At 43.9% G+C, this 13,570-nt stretch overlaps 2 protein-coding genes across 3 annotated transcripts; both read right to left on the bottom strand.

Annotated features, from left to right (window-relative positions):
* Window positions 1-28: 28 nt before the first annotated feature.
* On the bottom strand, window positions 29-6,704 carry mysm1 (Myb-like, SWIRM and MPN domains 1). 2 transcript variants are annotated; one of them, XM_010871977.4, is made up of 16 exons: window positions 6,155-6,704; window positions 5,616-5,691; window positions 5,438-5,508; window positions 5,191-5,271; window positions 5,019-5,103; window positions 4,832-4,930; window positions 4,011-4,735; window positions 3,794-3,924; window positions 3,607-3,707; window positions 3,163-3,323; window positions 2,931-3,036; window positions 2,458-2,532; window positions 2,198-2,386; window positions 1,800-1,932; window positions 1,470-1,633; window positions 29-819 (listed from the first exon to the last, which is right to left on the bottom strand). In XM_010871977.4, exons 1-16 carry the CDS (start codon window positions 6,211-6,213, stop codon window positions 463-465), a joined length of 2,613 nt encoding a protein of 870 aa, XP_010870279.1. In that variant the 5' UTR covers window positions 6,214-6,704; the 3' UTR covers window positions 29-462. The 2 variants fall into 2 exon arrangements, with proteins under 2 accessions (XP_010870279.1, XP_010870281.1); XM_010871979.4 differs by having other exon boundaries at window positions 5,438-5,534; window positions 6,155-6,234.
* A 1,116-nt stretch (window positions 6,705-7,820) lies between these two features.
* tmed5 (transmembrane p24 trafficking protein 5) lies at window positions 7,821-12,997 on the bottom strand. The gene is made up of 4 exons (XM_010871980.3): window positions 12,671-12,997; window positions 11,766-11,863; window positions 11,504-11,687; window positions 7,821-9,644 (listed from the first exon to the last, which is right to left on the bottom strand). Exons 1-4 carry the CDS (start codon window positions 12,848-12,850, stop codon window positions 9,426-9,428), a joined length of 681 nt encoding a protein of 226 aa, XP_010870282.1. The 5' UTR covers window positions 12,851-12,997; the 3' UTR covers window positions 7,821-9,425.
* Between the last annotated feature and the right edge of the window lie 573 nt (window positions 12,998-13,570).

The following is a 13,570-nucleotide window of genomic DNA, read 5'->3' as shown; positions in this document are numbered from 1 at the left end:
TCTGTCATGTAGATCGAAATGACAGACATTGAACTAGAACTATTTTATTGTTGGCAGTTAGACAAGTTCCATACAGGCACAGTAAAGTAATACTTCCTTGAGGTATTATTTTATGGCAACTTCACCATAAAACATTCAAACAGTAAATGTGCAAACTTCAAAATATGAATGTTCGACTCGCTTGTTTAGAACTTGGACCTGTATTTCTTAGCATATGGTATGAACACATTTAAAAACGTGATGACGCAGCAAAACTGTTTCTAGCAAGGGGTTTGTTCATTAAATACAGTATAAAGCCATGTCAAGCAATAGGCACACTGGATTTAGCTGGCAGGGTGAACAAAGTATTCAGTTCATTTTGGACTCCACATTGTGCTCCCATCCAGTTAAATCAAACTGCCTGCTAATAAACATACAAAACAAGATGCAACACTACTGGATACACAAAGAAATGAACTAGATTCAGAAAAGATAATCATGACCAGTCAACAACACAGAACCAAAATGTATTGGATGTACGCTTTCTTGATCAGCTGTCTGTAAGCTAGTCGTTTCTAAATCAGGTCTTTCTACATTATCGGTCGGAGTGACAGATTCATTCTCCCAGTCTTCCTGTGTTCCAGCATCATCTGTTCCATTAACATTGATTGGCTGAGCAAAGGGAAAGGCATGGGTGTTGATTGGTTCAGTGGTGACAGAGGTTCTGTCGTTGTCCCTTGTAACAAAGTGTGAATGGAAGAGGGCATTGATCTGGGAGAGGAAGTCGTCTCCATCCTCCTCTGACAGGGGCTCCAAATACCTTTCTAAAGATGACATCATCTACAGGGAAAGAGACAAGGGAAGAGGTGACATATACAGGGAGAGAGACAAAGGATGAGGTGACATCTACATGGAGAGAAACAAGGCATTGAGAGACACCCACATTTGCCTTTTTGAAGTATTTCGACACCTTCTTCCACTAATTCTTAGGGATGAGTCGTTTGGGAACAAACAGCTCTTTTTTTAACAGCTCTAGGTTAACACTTGGAATCTTATTGCATCACGGAAATGATCTGTCCATTTGGCTTCCTTAAGGTGTGTCCAAACTGCAGAAAATAAACTGTTGGGAGAGAATATTATACTGCTCTATGGGCTTTTTTCCAGTAGGATAAAAAATTTTTTTGCGGCTGATCTAATAATTACGACACGTGTGATGTAGCCTATTTAAAGGTCATTCCACAGATGTGAAAGTTGGATATTGAATGCCACCTCTTTATTTTCTAACAACAAGCTCAGTTCATTGGTCTGATTCCTTCTGGCGAACGGATTCCAATTAGGAATTCTAATCCCACTGAAAAGGAACACTCAAAATTGAAAAATGTAATTCATAGATGACGTTGCTCATGCTAAAACAGGCTTTTGGGGCACTAAAGCATCTCGACAGATAGATGACATGGCTACAGGAGCTAGGGGGAGGCAGTGCAAGCTACCTTCTCTAGGCAGGTGAGATGAGAGTCCCTGCGGAAAGGCCTGTCCATCTGGACTCTGCTGTGGGCCTGTTTGTATTTGTGGATGATCCACGTCACCCGCCTCATCATCTGGCTCCAGTCAGGCTGCTGAAGGGAACACCGGTAATCAAACCTGTAAGGCAGCTCTGAAAAAGATGGAGAGAGAAAGAATGGTGAGAGATGTAAATAGAGAGACTTAGAATGTGCATCCACTTGTGATTGAAGGTATACAGTATTTATTGACATTTGTTTTTGTACCAAGTTGATTAAAGGTTGGCAACAGTTGTGTTAAGAGGTGTGTGTGTGTCATACTCTGTGGTCCTGTAGGCCCTTGGTCCTCTCTGACCATTAGGCAGGTTGTCTGGGAGTGGGGGGAGGGGTTAGCGGGGTCAAATGGACTAACAATCATCCCGATAAAGGGGGCTCCGCCTCGAGAAAAATACCTCTGAAACAGCAAGAAAGTGGCAATCAAAACAGACATACATATTTCTCCTTCTATCCTTGATGGGACCAGAAAACAGATTCTCAATTTCCCTTATGATCTAACTCTAACCTTGGCTAAACCTAACACCTTCCCCTAACACCTCAACCTAAAAGTAACCCAATTATAACCTTACACCTAAACCTTAAGCCTGAAATAGCACTTTGCCCTAGTGGGGACCATTTTGTTATACCAGGATGACAAACCGACCAATAGAAAGGGTGTGTACCTGGAACTGGTCCTGTGTGTGTATGTCCCGTAGAGAGGGGTTTGGGTGGAAAGTTGGATGAGAGTGGTACCAGCCCACTACAGCCAAGCCCAGACTGGACAGCAGCTCACAGGCCTGAGTCTGAGACAACGGGTCCATCTCACACTGCAGACCTGTACTCACACTGTTACACGGCTCCGCTGCAACAATCTGAAATACAGTATCGACTGATGTTATCATCGTCATAACCATCACCACCACCACCTGGGCTGAGGTCTCACCTTCAAGACTTTGTCCTCCAAGCTGTAGGCTCCTCCCAGCAGCCCGATGACCTCACCCATGGATACGTGAGCATGCTAGGTAAAAATACAAACAAAATGAGGTTCAGCTCTAAGCCTTGATAAATAATAACAGATTCCGCAGTGATTCTTTTGCGGTATTCGCCCCAGAGGGAACGCATTCTTTGGTCTTCTGCCTCAGCTGAGCTCACAGTTGCCCAATCTGCCACCAGAAGCTACTAGAGCAAGATGAGGCAAGTCAACAACATTTGATTCTTAATGATATTTTGGATGGCAATCATTTCAATATATTTGTCCCAGAAAAGCGGTGATGAGGATGTTGATCAAATAGTGCAGTGATTAGTGAAATCTGCAAGATGTGGCATTAATGTGCTGGCAAATATTGACTGTGTAAACACGGGACTGTCTATTAAAAGGGTTGTAAAGACACTCAAGGTTGAACAGGGGCTACCTACCAGGTCCATGATGAGCAAAGCCTCGGTGCATGCTATCACCTGGAACGGTTCCCGTCGGTCCTCTCCAAACACGCGGCATGGAATCAGCTGGAATGGATCTGGCAGCCTTACGATGGAGCCAGAGGGGATGTGACAGCATGTTATGTACTATACACATTCTGAAGTACCCTCAGCAAATTGTGACTGCACACATGAACCCACCCCAAGCCTGTAGTACAGACCAGCCGCTCACCCTTTCTGCCTGGGCACCTTGCAAGGTTTAGGCTGTTTCCTCAGCTCCTCCCTCCTTAGAGCTAACTCTTCTGCACTCAGGTGCTCGTATGTCTGTCCCTCCAGATCTTTGGCATCGCGCCAATTCCCCCACATATCCCTCACACGCCGCTTTCTGGTTCGCTGCGTCACATAAACAATTGACAGCAGGTCATTTAAACATCACAGGTAACCAACATCTCATACCAAAAAAGAGCCTGAGTAGGCCTGAAAAAAAACACGCATAAATCTGACAAAACTTAGAGGAAAATGTCATGGAAGTCAGAGTGCAGGACAGAAGTGGCTACACTCCCATAAAGGCTTGTGAAACTGCCTCATTCCTTTGGGACAACAAAGTTACAAGAAGAACAGCAGAATTTTTCATTTCTTTACAGTTAAACAACATAAATAATACAAGTCATCTCACCATACTCTGTAATCTCTGGGCCAGCTGGTATTCCAGGGTGTCTCTGTTCTCTCTCGGTTTGGAACGATCCACCACACGGGGACGATTATACACCGCCTGATCTGGAACGGATAGATCAGCAATACATTATATCTGCCAAATTAACCAGAACGAGGGACTGTGAGAATACACTAGTAGTTTTAGGTACCACAGTTGAAGTTGATGGCTCCTATCAGCTCCAGGTAAGTGTGTATTCTGCCAATACAGTTGACATCTCCACAGTTCTTCAAGCCAGGACGCACTGACGTCTTGTTCAGGTACCTGGGCTTGCTCTTCAACCTAATACAAACATACGCAAAACATGTGGAAAGGGAAATCCAGATGTCTCTGATTGTGTGTGTTTGTGTGTATTTGTGTTTGTGTACCATTGGTCCAGAATGTAGTTCCTGATCCTCAAGTATCTCTCTGGGGTTTTGGAAGGCCTCCCTTCAAAGAATTCTGGTATAGCTTGTTTCTCCTCCTCTGCAATGGTGGCTGGGTCCAGCTCCACTTCCTGCTCCGGGGCTTTAAGTTCCTCCTCTTCCTCGTCAGATTCCTCCCCCTCCCCTGCCCACCCAGAACCCCCTGCCTCCTCTCCTGACTCCACTGGGTCTGGCTGGCGCTCAGCAGATGCCCCACTACCCACCTCACACACCCGGCTGCTGGCCTGCTCAACCAGGTAGGGGGATGAAGGGCTGCACATAAGCTGCTCCCGATCGATATCTCCCAGTCTGGGATGCGTCTGGCTGGGTTGGCCCTGTTGGGTCTCCCCCTGGTCGTCCATCTCCTCTGGGGCTCCAGGCTCACATTTCTCAGTCCTACTTTCTTCCTGGAGATCCCCACCCTTACCCTCAAACCTCCCCTTACCCCTTCCTACCCCTTCATCCCCAACTCCAGTGTCTCCCTCGTTGCTGAGGTCATCAGTGATGTCCACCTCCTCCTCCTCTTCATCACTCAGTCTCTCGATCCGGACGGCATTGGTCAGAGCAGACAGGCGGCTGGATACAGACGGTCCTGAAGTGGACACCGAAGACCCCGTCTCTGGAACCAGGCCCAACACCCCTAGGGCTTCAGGTGGCGCCACAGCAGTGGTATTGTCCTCTGATTTAGCCTGTAGACAGAGAGCAGTGAGACTGGGAGAGGGAACATCTCAAATACAGCCTGACTGGCTGCACTGGGAAAGGTGTTGACTATAGGAAAGTGTTACCTTGTGCTTGAAGTACTGTCGGGCGTAGCTCTTCACCTGCAGAACAGTTCTGCTGCCTACCATTTTTGAAATCTTAGTCCACCTACGGCCAAACTGAGCCTTGGGGTCACAGGGCACATAAAAGGTACAGAGTCATTTGAAACTATAGGGGTCAGGTGGCAATTGGAAAGGAGATAGATGGTCATACCAGTCCTGCCTCAAACAGCTCCTTCTCCTGCTGCGACCAACGAGTAGCATTAGATGACCCCGAGGCGGAGGGCTTGGCTGGAGTCCTGGGGAACAAAAGTTGGAGAATTTGTCAGAAGGAACAAGTCGATTAGAACAGAAGAGTGCACAGACACAAAGGAAACCTGACTCACCTCTTTACTTTGGGTTTGGGGCTAGAGTTAGGTGCACTGGCCCAGACACTCTTGGGCATCTCCTTCCCGGTCAAATAATACCTGTAGTTTTGTTTAAGGACAAAAACTAAATCTGATTGGCTCAGTATATTTAATTGGCAGTGACGTCATCAAGCAGACAGCAGGAAGGTGAGGTTGGGGGGAAAATACTAGGTGTCAAGGGGCAGTAACCGGGATGTGAATGAATGCCGATGTAGGGAAAGGATACTGTTCCTCCAGGAGCATGTTATGTATCACCTCTCTGTTTTCTGCACTGATAGAGTTGTCCAGTTCCCACGGCTGCAGGGGAGACAGACAACACACACCTGAAGACCAATACAACCAGGGTCAAGTCTTTACTTGTAGGCATTCACTTTATTAGCCAGCCAATTAGCTGCACTTCTTACCAAGACCCCTGGATTGGTCTTCCATGATGAATGTAGGTACTGGTCTTGGAGTATTGCTGCTCCATCACCAAAGTCCCTAAAATATACAGAGAAGGAAATATTTGGGAAACGTTGTCAGACAGTTTGCTAAACGGGAGGATTCACTGCCTGGGTCTACCAAAGAATACAATACGGTGTGGGCGTGTCGGTTTCACGTGGATGAGAGAGGCAGATTTATCAGCAGCAAATTTGAAATTATTGTACTGTAAGTGTTTACAATGTTACAAGTAGAAGACAGGTGTGTAGATAACTAGCTAGAACAGTCTCCTGATTAAGTTGGCATGCCTTGTGTGAGATAGAAATTGAGCTGAATTACCGTTTTTACATAGGCTAACAACTAAGCTACTGACTGTAGCAGTACAGCTAAAATTGCCCTGCAAACGTGAGTTAACAACGGGTTAACGTTTGATGGTTTTAGTTCTCTAAACGCTATAACATTGTTTCACTTTTTATTGATGACATTTTGACTTTCAAAGAGTAACGGGAAAAACTCAACGTACCCCAAATTCACGTCACATTCATCTCCTTCGATGTCAACAACATCCAGCTCATCCGCCATGTTAGCAACGGTGAAAATTCAAAAAAGGGGCGGAGTAATACTGCTGGTTTCCCTTTGCAGCGAAGCCTAGTGGATGGAGGTTGAAACAGTCAACTACCAGGACGATAGGTCATCCGTGTTTTCACAGGTTGGTGATAGATTGTAATTTAAATGTATTTAGTACGTCACCACGCACGATCCCTTGTTGTATACAGCAGGGCGATTGTTTACTTTAAAGTTTGGGTTCGTTAACATTTTAACTTCAAAAGCTAGTTTGAGATTATAATTTTAAACATACTTAAAATGGAATGCTGGGTTGAAAACAGTGCGCATCGAAAATCACGAGACACTGCAATTGTTAAAGGGGGTTTGTGTAGAATTTTGTCTCAAACATTTGCGGTACTTTCAATTAAACAATATAACGACTTGTTTTCTCTTCCCACCGCCTCTACATCCTGCCCGCCTCTGCTATCGCCCAGGCATCATGATAATAAGTTGTGTATCAACGATTGATCACAGCCACAACTGAACTTAGATAGTATAAATCAAATTTCTATTTACTAAAACCTTGTCGTTTGATATCACTGCTTTCATTTTCTATATTTCTTGATTTTCTTCCTCAATGTTTTTTTTTTAAATTATTGATTCCATATCAGCCTTCTTGGTCTCTAAACTCAGTTTTGAGTTTCCTCCTTTGCTTCTGGATTTGAGGTGCCCTGTGCTCAACATTCTCCATTTTCCTCTTTGTCTCATACGTGAGGTTGGATAGATCATCCTTGATAATCTTCTCATTTGTTTTACTCTGGTTCATTTCGTATTATTTTCATGTCAGACCTATTAGCTTGACAAAGGAAAAATACTAACATGGATGTAAACTATTTTATGCACAACATTTTTGGGGAAAATATGTTTGTGTCTAAAACATTTCAGGGATCTTCTGTTTCAGCCCATTTAATATTAGACCAATGCTTTACATGTTGTGTTTTTCTCAGGCTAATGTTTTTCTCCTATAGTGTCAGTAAGATGTTTCTTTTGTGTTCCTTTAGGGTTTCCATATGCTGTACCATCACTGCATTTTTATTTGTGATATGATCTTATTTGACTAACCCAGACTATTACCATAGTAAACCACTCTTTGCCACTGCTTCCATTTTGCAAATGACAGTGGCTAGGTGTCAAAGAGTGGAATGTATTGCCCGAACAGAAATGGCAACCAGCCCAGGGTGGAGGGTTAAATCTCAATGTTGTAATGGTTTTGCTTCCACTATCTTCTCCCTCGTCACGACTGTTATAGAAACTTTCAATAATACATACTGACAGAATTGTCCAAAATGGTGTCTTCTCAGAAAACCAACAGGCTCCTGACCTTGTGGGTAAGAGTTGAATACTTCTGCCCTAACTCCTATAAAATGTCCAAGGACACACTATGTTCAGAAAACTAGGATTGTTTCATTTATACACATTTACATCTACAGAACATTAGTCTGATAAATATCTCAAAAATATTCTCTCCACATTCCATCATCAGGTTAGTAAAAGAGAACTCTATAACAACATGGCTGTAGTCAGTTACATTTGTTCTTATAAGCCATTGTTGTCTTGTGCAGAAAGGAATAAAGACAGAACAAAACATCAATAATATTCTGTTAACTGAAAACAATCTACATTTTATTGATTTCCCCCAGTGTGATGTTAGTTTAACATCACCTAAACTTGGTGGGCACTGACACAGTGGCCCTACAACCAATGTAACTGATTTGGACTGGGACGGAAATCATAATGGCATAGCGCAAGACTCCTGAAATGTGATGTATTATGAAGGGTTATCTTGTCATTGTGAGAGACTTGATACTGATTCACTGTAACTTATTTCATCCCATATTTTTAGTGGTGAGCTAGTCAGGTTTTTTTTTTTTTTATAATTTCATTATCAGGCCATCAGAGGGCAGCAGTGTTATTCATTACACAGAAGAATGAGTACATTTACAGGACTTTTTTCCAAGCAATATCAGGGAATATTCTAACTGAAAGGCTAAACAACTTTCTTCACTCCGAAATATTAGCACCTACCTCAACAATTCAAATATGTGTTTGTACAACTGCATATGACACAGCTGCAATCAATACAATAAAGCTCAATAATAGTAAATTAGTGGACCCCCCCATTACCACTTCCACCTCCTTCATTCCCCACACAACCCTTCTCCCCACACAACCATATGCAAAGGTGTTCATTGTGGTGACATAGGTGTGTTATAAGAACTCAAAAACACCTTGGAACTGGAGGGAAAAAAAGGTAGTTCCACAACTCCAAACTGAAGATCGACATAAAAACTGTGACCTCTTTTTTTCCTGGGTTTTCAGTTGTCTTGAAAGCACCATTAGATGGAAATAGAATTCTGTCACTAGAGAGACTGGAGGTGGAGACAGGCTTCATAAATCTTCAGCATGTATGACTGAAACCAGACTCTCTTGTCGGCATGAAGTCTGACATAAAATAATCATGACATGATTTAGAGGAAGACAGGAGGCTGGGACAACTTGGACTAATACACCAGTTACCAGGTTCAAAAGTCTACCTCCTTCTCCATTCACCAGTACCAATTAGCAGGAAGGTCAACCAAAGAGTATGCTGGCAACAGGGGCAGACAGCACAGGTTTTTATAAAGAAGTGTGTGGGTTTGAATGTGTGTTAGACATTGTGTGAGTGAGCCTTTCTAAGTGTGTGTGTGTGTGTGTTCCGACCCATGAGTGCTGCATGGCCACAGTTTGAGCAGTAGAACCCAGACTGTTTAATCCAAATTATTTGACCTACACTGCAGTAAAGAGTTTGGCTATGAGGCTATTCTGTTAATTCTGTTAATACATGTAAAGAAAATGGCTGAGAGGGCACTTGACCTAAGTAATGGTAAACAGTTGTTGGTTTACACTCGCTTTTAAAAAATTCAACAACCCCAAATGTCCAGCTCGTGTCTAATAATCACTGATTATTAAGTAGTCGATACCAACAGTCACTCAGACCAACAGTTAAAGAAAGACTGGGCCAAGGAAGAGACCAGGAGGGTGTGTGTGTCTCTTCAGGTGTCTATAAGCATGTCTGTGTTGTACATAAAAAATAAAATTAAAAGAAATCAGAGTCAGTCTCATCTTCACCACCTGCCCCACTCCCTATTGGCTGGTTGGTCCAGACCAAGCTGCCAGTCTCTCCCTGGGCCCTCCCAGACGTCAGGGTGTTACGTGCGTGTGCGTCTCTTGTCATCAAACAGCGAGCGGATGAGGTACACCTGCACCCCAGTCACCAGCACCATCACCACCAGGTTGGTCATGGACCACATGTTCACCCTGTCGTAGTTGGACTCCTGGATATTGCGGTCACGGGCTTCGAACGCTCTGAGCAAAGTCTGGATCTGAAGGCTCTTACCCAGCCGGGCTTTAACACTATTTATAGTGTCCTAGAATCAGAAGGAGAAAGAGTGGTGTCATTTTGACATCAACAGACAGTGAAATCTTATCTAAACTTTAATTGAGTGTAAAGGCCTGAGCGACTTTGACCAGGGCCAAATTGTTGCGGCCAGACGACTGGGTCAGAGCATCTCTGAAACGGCAAGGCTTGTGGGGTGCTCCCGGTCAGCAGTGGCGAATACCTACCAACACTGGCTGAGGAGGGACAAACCTCGAAATAACGACAGGGTGTTGGGCGCCCAAGGATCATCGATATGCAAGGGCGACAAAGGCTATCCTGTCTGGTCCGAAGAGACAGAAGGTCCACTGTGGCACAAGTCACAGAAGATTTTAATGATGGTTATGGCGGGAATGTGTCACAACACACAGTGCATCTCACCCTTCGGCACATGGGGCTAAGTGGCAGCAGACTAGTCAGTGTGGCCATGATGACCCCTGTCCACCATCAGAAATGGTCACTCTAGTGTCAGAACTGGACCTTGGAATAGGGGAAGGTCGCCTGGTCGGAGGAGTACTGTTTTCTTACACATCACGTGGACGGTTGTGTACGTGTGGGCCATTACCTGGAGAAGTGATGGCACCAGGAAGCACTGTGGGAAGATGACAAGCCAGTGGATGGAGTGTGATGCTCTGGGCAATGTTCTGCTGGGAAACCGTGGATCTGTGCATTCATGTGGAGGTCAATTTGACACATGCCACCTACCGAAACATCGTTGCTGACCAGGTACACCCCTTCATGGCAATGGTATTCCAATAGCGTGGCCTCCAATGTGCCCTGCCCAATTGCACACATTGTTTGGGAATGATTTGAAGAACATTAAGAGGTCACGGTGTTGCCCTGGCCTCCAAATTCCCAAGATCTCAATCTGATTTAGCATCTGTGGGATGTGCTGGACCAACAAGTCCATTCCAGGGCAGCTCCAACTCACAACTTACAGGACTTGAAGCATCTGCTGCTTATGTCTTGGTGCCAGATACCACAGGACACTTTCAGGGGTCTTGTAGCACCCATGTCTTGGTGGGTCAGCGCTGTTTTGGCAGCACGCGGAGGACAAACAGCATATTAGGCAGTTGGCCATGTTTTGGCTCATCAGTGTATACAAAAATCATGGATCATCTAGAAAAAGCAATACACTGAGTAGGGAAAGTATGCTTGACTTCAGATTATAAATGATATACTTATAACCTAAACTAGATTGTATCTGCCCTGTACAGAGGTCCCATGACATGTTAACAGGACTTGGGAGAAAGTGGTGGGCATATTTAAAAAAGACCATATTGGGGATTCATATCTAAGAGGGATGACCCAGAATTCCTCCAAAACATCCTGTCACTCAGTGACTGGCTGGCTGGGTGGCAGACAGATGTACCGGCTGGCCAAATTATGTGGTGTCAGGACATTGTGACATTGATGGCAGTGCTCAGTCTTTCTAAGTGTGCTGCTGTTTTCACAGTGTATGTAGAATTTTGGCAGTGTGCACGTATTGGGTCATAGTGACTCCACCTAGCTGTGTGTTCTGTGAGCGGACGTGTTGTAATACCAAGTATTTGTACCTCAGTGAAACTTTTATTTTTTATCAGGCAAATGGACTGAGAACACGTTGTCACTCACAGAAATGAACTGGAAGCAATCAGGTTTAACTGCCATGCTCCGGGATAGAATAAAATACATTTCTTCTTGCTGGGTCAGATCCATTAGATTACTGGTGAGATGCTGGACGGCTAGGCTTCCTGCTGTACCCTGACATGATGTTCCAAAATGGCACCCTGGTTCCTATATAGTGCTCAACTTTTAACCAGGGCCTATAGGGTGTAGGTGCCTCTGTGTAGTGTTAGTTCACCCCCTCACCATGATGTCCTCCAGTTTCATGTCCAATATGTCAGTCCCATGGACGTATTCCTTCCAGTCTTCAGGTTCCTCCCCTTCCTGGTCCATGTTGTCCAGGATCAGCTCAAAGAAGATGATCTTCTCGGACATTGCAGAGAACGAGTTATCAAAACAGAACATGTAGTCTCCATCCTCAGTCTCTACACTAAAGGAAACAGACAGGAAGAGAACGTCAGATGGATCGATGGATGGAGCGATGGAGGGAGGGATAAACGGGTCTTACGTGTGTACTCCGTCTGACTTGCGGTGTTCACTGTAAATAACGTGGCCAGTAGGAGAGTACAGGCTAAAGTCAACGTCCAGACCTGCTCCGTCCAACACCTAAGGACAGACAGAAGGGACATGATTGGTGAGAGGTGAAATGGTGAGAAGAGGTAAGTGATAGCAGGTTGAAGAAAGCTGATGATGAAAGGTTTGCAATAAGCAGAGGACTTTCAAGCAGAGTCGATTCAAGACATGTAAATGAAAGGACATCCCCAGAGACAGTTTCTTCAAAGTTGCATCATTAGTTCAGCATTTCCACATCTCTGTCTGCTTTGGTAATTTAGAGAAAGAATGTCAAGGTTATTGTAAGAATCACAAGTAGTTTAGATTTTCAAATATTTCAAAACACATTAAGAGACTAATACTTCAAATGTGTCTATCCAAAAACTAGGGATATTATCAACACTTCATGGGCATAGTGGTTATGCTACATAGTGCCAGAGAGATAGCTTGTCTACGGTGGTAGACAACACTAAGTAAATTACATGGCTGATGTACAATGCTCATGCGTCACATTTAAATGGCAAATTATCTGAGATTTTTCACGAGTTACGTTGATTGAGGACCACTACTCAATCTGAAACACGTTAAACACCTCAGTAAAATCACTATGTAAAAGAATGAAGCAAGAGTAACTAGAACTTCGTAGACTCAGCAATCTGATAACTAGCAACTCAACTTATGTGAACACACTGGTATTACGTACCCAGCTAACACCTGTGTGTTGAGACTTCTCTGCGGTGATTGCTGGGAATGTATCGTGAACACTGGGACGTTAACAAACAAGTTAGTCAAGTCATGTGAGTAGAACAAGGATGAGTTTTATTTATAGTCTATTGTTCGCCCGTAATTGATAATAACCACCTGATATTCTATCTCTAGCGACGCGTCCTTCCTCATGGTCTGAAAGAAGCACTCCTTCCGTCCGGCGGGTAGTGTGAAGGTGAAGTCGCTGTCCAGACTTTGAGAAAATGCGATCACTGGCAGTAACCTTTCAGACACCAGAACCAAGAACAGGCACAATAACACCCGGACCACGTCCATGACTTCCCGCTGCCTTACACTACGGCACAGGCAAGCAAATGAGAAATAACTCTTGATTTTGATTCTTCAAATTGAAGCGCAACCGCCAAAGACCACTGGTAGTCGAAACTTTGCTTCTATTAAACAGCTCATCGTTCGACATGGCAATCACAATGTTAGGACCCTGCCTTTTAAGAATGAAACAAACTTTCAAGTTCGAATAGGGTTTTATCTGATGTAATATTTTTATTAACGAAATATGTTTACGACATGTTTTGTGCGTATGGGGTGAAATATTCTTTTTTTAGCATTAATAAATAAGTTCATACCAATTCATACAGGCATTTTTCCAAAGGAGAATTTCTGTTGCATGTTGGGTAATGTAGTGTACAACTTACGACTTCTAACGGCAACCTTTCAAAAATGCTTTACATCATTGTGTCCAACGCAACGCCAGGATTATCAAGTTCGCTTTAAAACACAAGACATACGTGTTATAGCGCTATAGGTTTGGTAATATTGAGCAGGACAGTAGTATATCACTGCATCCCACTGCTATATTCACTGGCGGTTTTAGTGTTTTGGGGGCCCTAGGCAGAGACTGGTTAAGGTCCCAACATAATCTTATTTTTTTTTACCTTATTGTCTTTATCAAAGACATACTGGCAACATTTTGAACATACTTTCTTTCTGTATTGTTAAATGGAACTGCCAATTCCAAATAGTTTTCTGAAGGGTACA

Source organism: Esox lucius, chromosome 8, assembly GCF_011004845.1.
Source record: "Esox lucius isolate fEsoLuc1 chromosome 8, fEsoLuc1.pri, whole genome shotgun sequence".
NCBI classification, from domain to species: Eukaryota; Metazoa; Chordata; class Actinopteri; order Esociformes; family Esocidae; genus Esox; species Esox lucius.
This window is presented reverse-complemented; position numbering and strand designations above follow the sequence as displayed.